Source organism: Mesitornis unicolor, unplaced genomic scaffold (assembly GCF_000695765.1).
Source record: "Mesitornis unicolor isolate BGI_N332 unplaced genomic scaffold, ASM69576v1 scaffold878, whole genome shotgun sequence".
NCBI classification, from domain to species: Eukaryota; Metazoa; Chordata; class Aves; order Mesitornithiformes; family Mesitornithidae; genus Mesitornis; species Mesitornis unicolor.
In genome coordinates, this window is record NW_010200903.1 from 20,119 (window position 1) to 29,578 (window position 9,460).

The following is a 9,460-nucleotide window of genomic DNA, read 5'->3' on the forward strand; positions in this document are numbered from 1 at the left end:
ATTTTGCCAGCTTTACAAAGCATTGCATAGGGTTAACATTCTCAAGGCTTTTAAAACCACTTTTACCAAGCCTTCCTCCTAAATTTTTTTTGAGCTTAACAAGCATTAAGAAATTCTTTGTACTATTTGGTTTAGAATGGTACTGACTCTTCCATCTGAAGCACTGCTTATTACATTTTCATTCTTTTTATAGTTAAAGCTCTAAAAATTAACTGACCATTTGTTCACAAAGACCTTTGTGATTTAATTCTCAGCACTGAAGAGCAGTTTAATGCCTTTAGAGTGGGAGGAGAGGACAGAACACATTATGCCATGGTAGTGGCTTCACAAAGCTACATCCTCACGTCTGGAACCCCACAGTAACACAGCTTGGGATGTTCCCGTTACGCTGCTTTCAACTCAGAGCAAGAGAATTGGTACATGTGTATCTTCTGAGAGCAGAGGCAATATCCAGTCATTGAGGTCTGCATTCCTCCCCCAGCCACTTTCCAAACTGTTGGGATGACAGTTGTATCAAGCTGTTATTTCATCATGTAGTATCTTGTGTTTAAAACCTACTTATAGATTAGCATAGAACATAAAAACTACTTTCCAGAAGGAATGGCTGATTTTTTGCAAGTCCTAGTATAAATTTTAGTCACAAAACCAGTACTGAATCTGTGGCTCCTTTATTTAGTGTTGAGGGTGGAGCAGTAAAAGGCAGGAAAGCTTTTTTTTTTTTTACCCCAACTTCTTGAAAAAAAAAATTGTTTGTTTGTTACTTCCCTCAATAGTTGCAGTTTCAAACCCAACAAAAGGCCACTGGTGCTGACACACCCCTTCTTCCACCTTCAAAAGACGAAAGGAAAAGGCTTTATTTCCCTTTCTGCACTTGGCTTCTCCCAGCCCGTGCTACCCTGGAGCTCCCTGAGGTCTGGTTCACTGCAATGGTGAGGCCTCCTGGCCTCTTCAGCCTTTCAAAACTGTAGCATTCGACTTTTTCTTCACTGGAGACCGTCCTGGTGCTTATGAGGCGAAATCCATCTCTGAGTAAAATGTCAAGCAGCAGGCCTAGCACGTTAGCACCGTTAAACAGCTTTCTATTATCAGGCTTTATGGAAACATACCTAAAATAAGAAAAAAGCAGACACAACACACTTTAATTTCACCACCACACCACAGCTTACTTTCTTAAGAAAGAAACAGCTGTGATAACCTCCATCTCATTTCATTTCATTTCATGGAGGAGAGGCGAGGCGAATGGCATGCTCGATACAGTGCTGCAACAGTTTTTCAGGTAAGTGTAAATGACGGGATTTCACCCCAGCAGCACCACTTTTCATTACACGAGATCTCTCTACAAACAGTGACATTTATTGCAAAGTTACCTTGTACATCAGGTCTGTGGTAACAAGTATGAAAATCATTTTCACATTGCCTCAAATGATTTTACATGATATATAAAGTACAATTTAAGAATCTATCCAGACATTTTGCAGACCAGAAGTCAGGTAAAAATATTATTACAAAATACATAAGCTGACAGAGGTGAAACTGTTCCACAGTTCACAGAAAGTACAGCAAACATTCATGGAAAGCACAAAAAAGGCAAAAGATTCCATGTCACCACCAAGACTAAGTCAACAGAAATTCAGCAGGCAACATAATCAAACTTCACTTGTTTCATTAATCAAGGTAAGCTTTGCTGTTGATCTGCAAAGGAAAATTTCTACCAAGTCTGAAGAAATAAAGGAAAGAATCAGGAATACTTTTCCATACTATTTAAGTTGCCATAACCTACTCAACCAAATGTTAGTCCATTAAAATTAGTAATACATTATAAAATTAAGGTTTGGCACATAAATATATGTCGTTCTGCAAATGCAAAGTAGTTTTTCTTCTACTTGCTTAGCTAAAGAAAGCGAGAAGATACACTTTTTTAATAATCAAAGAACTGCTGTGTTGATTCCTATATTCATACAAAATAACCCGCTTGGAAATATTTCAATGAAATTTCCATAAAATTCCCAATGTTCTAACAGCCACAGAGGACAAATTAGGTTACATTTTCTTATACAGTAAGAATGTGTCTCCATACAATAGAGACATCCAGCAAGAGCTTGTTTAAAAAACTAAGCTGTCATTAGAATACGATACTGCTGTCACAAAAATCACTGATATTCAATAATCTTAATAAAAAACAGATCCTGGCTCTGAATTCAAAGAAAACCCACTGTGTAGCATATACTTAATATCTACCCCTTCTCGCTCCCCCCAGTAAAAGGCTCTACAAAAGCTTTCTGGTCCCTGAATTACAATCTTAGCTCCACTGGTGTTTTCAACTCTGTTAAGCCATTCTTTTTTCCCTCTTCAACATGAAAGTCTTTTGGATCATGAGCCAGTGGACATTTTAGATTTCTCCAGGACCTGACTCCTTATTTATTTTGTTTCCTTTGCTTCATTTTACTTGGTTGTTTTCAAGCTTTCTAGGTCATTGATGCCAGGAAATTGTACAGCCTAGCACAGCAAGCAAGGAGGAAAGAGCAGAGAAAGAAGAACCCAAGAGAAACAAAATCATCGAGAACAGTGTTTTAGAAAATTGAGGAACAGGCACATCAGTGTAACAGAAATTAAGCTGGGTATTTTAGAAGAAGGTCACATTAAACTAGCAGAAAGAAGGAAACATCTCTTTTCTCTCAGACAGTTTCTTTAAAATGACCTTCGCTAGGACATCGTGTGTACATCACGAACTAGAAGTCACGCTAAGGAGAGTACCTGGCCACAAACTGGTCAACAGCAGAGTAGTCAGTACCACACTGAAAAACCACGTCGTGATGAGAAGGTCTTTCCAAAGGCAGTGGAACGAATGGTTTCTGAGAAGGAAAGGGGCTGTTCCAGCTCTGTCCTGACTGCTGCCCTGTAAACACAGTGATCTGCTCAGCTAGCGTCTCCACAGTGGTACTACAGGAACCAAAGATGCGGAAAAAGGCCTGCATCTCTTGAAGAGAAAAGCGCACTTCCAAGATCTCCATCCTGGGCTTCAGCAAGTGCTCCTGGCTCAGGAGGTCGGCCATAGAGTAGAGCCCATAGAATTCTGCTTCTCTCTGCAGCCTCTGATAGTCTGAGAAATTGGTAGGTAAGGAGACCTGGAGAGTCCTCAAGAAGTCCAAGATGTAACTAAACAAAGTTCCATCTCTGTCCACAAAAAACTCTCCATTCACCAGTTTAAATTCCCGGTCATCATCGTTCAACATCCGTGCTAACCTGGACTCGGGGAACTGCTGCAAGGTAGAAGCCCGGGTTACAAATCGCACACCTCCCACACTCAGAACGACCACTTCTCGGTTACTCATCGCTATCTCAGGCATTCAAGAACTGTAACTCTCTGATCTACGTCTTTGTGACTTGATCCTTCCTAACCTGCAAGCCATCTGCAGCTGCACGAACCACTCAGTGCTTTTAGCAAGTGTTTGGAGTGAGGTGTGGAGCAGCAATAGGATTCCCAGGCAACAAAGATGTAAATATCATGTACAATAGTTTTGTTTGCGGGGTTTGGTTGCTTAGAAACTTTGATTCTTGGAATTAAATGTTTTCTTTTTGAAATGAACAGCTTGCAAGGACTACTGGAAGACAGTGAATTGACTGTCACAACTTATTAAAATTTGAGAGACGCCAATAAATATCCCTGAAGTATGGCACACGCTATGTTTGTTTAGTGGAAAGGTCAACTAAATGTTTGCATTCCATATACTGCTGTTCACAGGACCACTGCAAAAAGAAGTTAGATGCGCTTCAAGCAATGTGTTTCAGTATCGTATGCTCTTAAAGAAGGGCACTTCAGAGAACTCAAGATTACAGTTCACTTTAAATCACTGTTATCCTACAGCCAGGTCAATACACTCAGAAAATTCAATTCACTCCTGAAACAAGGTACACAGAAATACAGTAACAGTAGAAAAGCCTACAGATTATGTTCCAGTGCTAAAGCACTTCCAAACACCACCAACAGCCATTGCACATTATGCACTCCTGGCACATTATGCACTTTGTTCCAAGGAATCGTCCCATCATTTTTTCCTGGCTTTTGGAATTATGATCTGGAGAGCCAGAAAGGCAGCAGAGAGAAACTGCTCTACCTGCAGCTGACCCGTGCGTGCCTGTCACCACACCGAACTGTTTACATTAAGGCCATTTTTTAAGAAAGCGTGGCTTCAGAGAAACATGGATCTAACAAGACTGCTCAGAAACCCCAACAGTTTCATGCTGGAAAGTGAGCTGCAAAGTATGTACTATCTTGCAGCATGTTCTTATCAACTTCAACTGATTTCTCTTTACCCCTAGAGTTTATGCTTGCCCTGAAGACCTATTTTTGTATAGAACATGTAAACAATAACCAGTATCTAGAGGAATCTGAGCGCACAGGGTAATTACAACATTTGCTTATACAAAAAAAAAAAAAACAACACACGTAGCTATTTCAGTGAGAAGTACCATCCTCAGTGAGAAAGTGGTTCCAGCACAGGACTGATGCACTCTGTATTTTGCAGTGGAAGGGCAGTCCTCAACAATCCTCTCACATGTCCCCAGTCACAACTCCTCTTCCTCTTCCCAAATCACCTCCCAGTTAGAAATAAAAAATACGAAAATTAACTATGACCTTTTAGGAAGTGACATTTTTTCTCTCACTCTACAACTACATTAACATTAAACTAAATACACAGTTTGGCCCTATATGTTGGTAAGAAAAATGATTTACAGTGAATAATATTCCCACAATGACCACTAAAAGAAGAACCCAGAAACAATGTGTTTTTTCAAAGCTCTGTTTCATCTTCCAGTTTATCAGGACTCAAACTAGGTGAGCAGTACGAATATTGTGGAAACATTTTGAATCTCTGAATGTTTTCACTGGAAGTCTTAAAAATAAACAATTAATTTTAAGAAGTTCTGTGTTTTCTTTACCAAATCTCTCTTAGTTCTTACATTTCAGTAGGGGCTTCACAGCAGTTTATATTTGCACACAAACTGTGCAACATTATCCAGTACAACCATTGTATAGTTCTTACACTTTTCTCTTAGAAGTGAGGCTCCATCTGTCATCTGTTCCCAGTAGAAGACCGCATGATCTGCTATCTCCACTGTATCTGCCAAATAGGACAGGCCAATTGTAAAGAACCGAGATTTCCAGCACTGGAGATTGTCAACAACCGACTCCACTGAGGACATTCTGGTGACAGCAAGAATAAGCAAGCAAACAAGAGAGGTCACTATAAATCTGCGCGAGAAGACTGAGGGAATCTTGAATTTAAGAGTGTTGTTTTCCTGAGGCAAGGCAAGTTTGTCCACATCAACCAGCTTTATTCCATTCCACTGGCTGGTATCAAAGCTCTTCATTGTAGGGCTGATGTCCACACTGGAACAAGGCAAAGGGGTTTCTTTGAGCACCTTGATTTTTTCCCTGAACTCCTGCATTTGTTGCAGAAATATAATGGGTTCAGACACATCTTTGAAGGCCTCTGCAATGTTAAAAGCCATCCGTTGCTCCTGCAGAATTGTGTTCAGTTTATTGATTTCCGGATCGTAGGCCTGCATCACTGCAAGCTTCATGGTCTCAAAGTCAGAGAGAATCTCATTTTGCTTCTGCTCCAGCGTGTGCTGCAGCTTCTCAAAGAACTCCTTCACTTTGTCAGAATCTTTGGTCAGCATCTGCAGGGCTTTCCTCTTGCTGGTTTCCAAGGTATCCAGCCGCGAGAGGGCATCTCCACAGCGCCAAGTTTCAAAGCCCTGAAACAGGGTTTCGAAAGCCCGCTTCTCCTGGGAATAGGCTTCTTCAATAGAACAGAAGACGTGCTTTGTGTGGTCCCCGCGGGTGGCACACACCCCACAGATCAGCTGCATGTCTGTCCGGCAAAAAATGTTGAGGGGCTGCCCGCTGTGCACTTTGCACACAGGCATTTTCGGAGTTACTTTGATTTTGTTATACTTTTCCACGATACCTTTCAGGGAGTAGTTGACCTGCAAGCTGTTGACTCCAGTAACGGGAGTTTCCTTCCTGCACGTGGGGCACTTGAAAGGGGACGGTCTCCAAAGCACGTTGCGCACATTTCCCTCAAGAATTCCCTCCAGACACTTCCTGCAGAAATTGTGTGAACAGGGCAGGACTCGAGGATCATCAAAGAGGCTACAGCAAATGGGACAGGTGAGATCTTCCTCTAGGAGCTCCATCATGTCCTAGGAAAGAGAAGAAAGATGGTAAGAGAACTTACAAAATTTATTTCTCCTCCAGGGAAACCACTCAAAACCCGATCTCCATCCAAGATGCAGTTCAGTGAGAAAAAGATCCACTTTTTTCTCGAGTATCCTTAAGACAGAGCCTCTGCTGGGTTCCCGCAGGCAACCCAGTTCGCTGTGGTATCTGTCCAGCAGATGGCAGGCACAGGATCGGCTCAGTGTCCAGGCAGAACCATTTTTGGATTCTCAGCTAGAAATGCAGGAAGAGAAGGCTTGCCAAACCCAGAGAGGACTTTGAATGAAAATAACTCATGTGCTTACAATAACAGTTCAGGACTTACATCTTCCCTTACCGATGCAACACCAAAAAACTGGATTTTCACAAAAGATACCCAGCTGATATGCCCTGCTAGGATTTGATTATCCTCTGCTTGCTCAACTCATCCAAAGCTTACAGTTTCAAATCTCATGCACCACTACTGTAAGAAGGCAATGTGAAATGTCACTGAAAAAGCCCAGCTTCAGAATTTCTTCAGCTACAGAGTATGTGATGTAGCTCTTTGCTCTACCTGCAAGAACAAAGGGAGGCACGACTCACTTAAAAAGTCAGCTTTTCTCTTGCTCCTGCAATATTTGTAAGTAACCAAGTGAATGTGTTATTGTTGAGCTACTCAGCACAAAGTTAAAACACTTCAAAGAACAGCAGCTCATAATCCTTGATAATTAATCATTTAAAAAATCCTGTTAACTCTTTTTTCCCATCTGCAATCTCTATTTCCTATTCCATTTTCACTGCGGTCATGCCTCAGCAATTTCTCTTTGTGGACAGGATGTACAGGAACAGGATTTATAGTGTACTCCTTTGTACTGGAAAGTCCCTGTGAAGGGACCCAGCGCATTACTGTCCCAGTGCCTCTAACCAAAGCCAACTTCTCAGATGCAGACACCTTAAAATTTACAGCTCTAAGAAAACAAACAGCTAATAAAGACCAAAATAGGTGATGACTTGTATTAGCCAAACTCTCAAACACTTACTTTTGAGCTATAATTAGAAAGACGCTTCCCTTGTATAAATTTCTTCCATATCACACAACGTGTATTAATACATGTATGTAGTAAAATCACTTTTATAAATTAAAAGATGTATTACAAAACAAGTGCATCAAAGTAGTCCTGTGACAGTAAGGCATATGAATGAGCTCTTTTAATTAGTCTCAAAGTCATTACTAAGGTTCCTGTCCCCTCAAAGAGATATAAAGTGGCAAACATGGGATCCAAGAAGAGAGCTGCAAGGGAAGATCCATGCTGCACAGGATGAGAAGAGCAATGAAATCAACACCAAAGCAGCGATAACTACAGGGAAGAAAGGCAAGGTCAGTTCTGAGGTTTTTTTCACAGGAGGACAGATACAGTCCCAGCGACACTTCACAGCAAAAGAGCCATTCTTGAGAGATGTCAGCAAACCTCCCATACTTCTCTGGTGACAAGGAGGAGAGGTATTCCCCGTGCTTTTTTGGATAAGGAGAGTCTGAAAAAGTTGCCAGCTTTTCTACTCCGCCTCAGGATCAGGCAGAAGGCGGCCACCATTACAGCTCAGGACAAAGCCCTTGAGAAAACATTTAATGACTCCATTTACTACCTAAGGCTTCCTATAAGACCGCAGATCCCATTCAGAAACTTCATTTTCTGTGAAAATAAAGTAATTTTGAAGCGCCTCTCGATGCTGGAACAATCAAGGTTTCTCTTCTCTCTACTGCTAAAAATAATGGGACAACAGGAAGAGGATGATTTTGCCCCTGTACTCTTGAGTCTTCTTCCCCTTCATGAACCACTCTCTCTTTCCAACTTGTGCTCACTGCTTTTAGCTACGGTAGCAGCACAGAGATCAGTTTTGCTCATGTGCTAAGGTGATAATAACTACAAAACTAAAATGACAGATCTCCATCTTCTAGTAAATGGAAATTCACAGCGCAGAAAATATTTGCTCCGGTCAGTCCCCTTTACCAGGGAGGATTTTACTTCTTAGTTACGGAGCTGGAAAAGCAGCTTTGCATGCCTGACAGTGAGGACTGCAAACCGCTGCAGAAAACGCTTACTACAACACGTTCCATCAAAATTGCAGGACAAACACTGAAGACTTTCGTGCTCCTAAAAATACAAAAAACATATACAAAAAGGTTTCACGATCCAAATAAAACTGCCCTGGTGCATTCCAACCCCACTTATCCAATTAAATAATTATGCTTTATAAATATAATTGAATTTCAAAACCATTGTATGACATCACTAAAACTCAGGATTTTAAAAGAACAGAAACGGGCAAGTCTACGAGCTTTTTTCTTACACCACCATCAGTAACACCAACCGAAAAGACTGAAAACTTGCATGACTGGTTGGGACACCTGAATTTCTGCCTTCTTTAGGACAATAATTTCAGAGAATAAGTTGCCTGTGGATTGAAACATCCCTTTGTATCGCCAAATTGGTATTTCTCTGAGTAACTACAGCAACGTTTCAACTTCTCCATTGGGGATTTCTCTGTGTAACTTCTGATCCAGGTCTGGATGGCCCTGGAACTCCCCACTCACAGCACACAGCAGACTAAAAGGCACAGCAGTTTCTTCCTTCACTGGAGCTACGTAAACTCTGCGGTTACAAACCCAGCAGGTTTCACCCATCAGAAAGGGCAACGTGCAGAGTTTTAGCATTAGGAAGAAGAATGGCAAAACAAATCCAACCATAAAAACAAAACCAACCATAGTAGCCTTTTCCCATGCTCCAGAGAGAAATTCATCTAGCATGCTTCTCAGCAGCCAGCAGCAGGCTGAAAGCAAACCCAAAATCTCACCAAGCTTCAAACAAAATGACATAATAGCTGCAATGGCGTATAAGTATTCTAAATAAAACTTGACTGAGTCAGGAGAGGTCTTGTCTCCACTCCTTAACAAGGGCCCTGGACCTCGTCAGGACCTTCTATGAGCAGTTTCACCAGCCATCTGTTAGACCAGCATGTGAATCAGCCCAAAAAAGGGTCCTGTGCAGATAAGGCAGGAGGAAGCGACATGGGAGCTCCTCCTTCCACCACCACCAATCTTCACTCTGCTCACCCCATCGAGAGGAACAGCAGCCTAATGGAGGGTTAGTGTAGACATCCTCACATGCAATGATTGACCTCCAGGTGCAGTAGGCACCCAGGCGGCCAAAAAGAGCTGAGGAAAGCGGCTATGCATTATATTATATTATATTATAT

At 41.6% G+C, this 9,460-nt stretch overlaps 2 protein-coding genes across 2 annotated transcripts; both read right to left on the minus strand.

The window, feature by feature from the left end:
* Positions 1 to 853: 853 nt before the first annotated feature.
* On the minus strand, positions 854 to 3,332 carry KCNRG (potassium channel regulator). Its single transcript, XM_010189873.1, has 2 exons — positions 2,755 to 3,332; positions 854 to 1,106 (listed from the first exon to the last, which is right to left on the minus strand). The coding sequence occupies exons 1-2, from the start codon at positions 3,330 to 3,332 to the stop codon at positions 854 to 856; spliced, it is 831 nt and encodes a 276-aa protein (XP_010188175.1).
* A 1,645-nt stretch (positions 3,333 to 4,977) lies between these two features.
* TRIM13 (tripartite motif containing 13) lies at positions 4,978 to 6,207 on the minus strand. The gene has a single exon (XM_010189874.1). It carries the CDS (start codon positions 6,205 to 6,207, stop codon positions 4,978 to 4,980), a length of 1,230 nt encoding a protein of 409 aa, XP_010188176.1.
* Between the last annotated feature and the right edge of the window lie 3,253 nt (positions 6,208 to 9,460).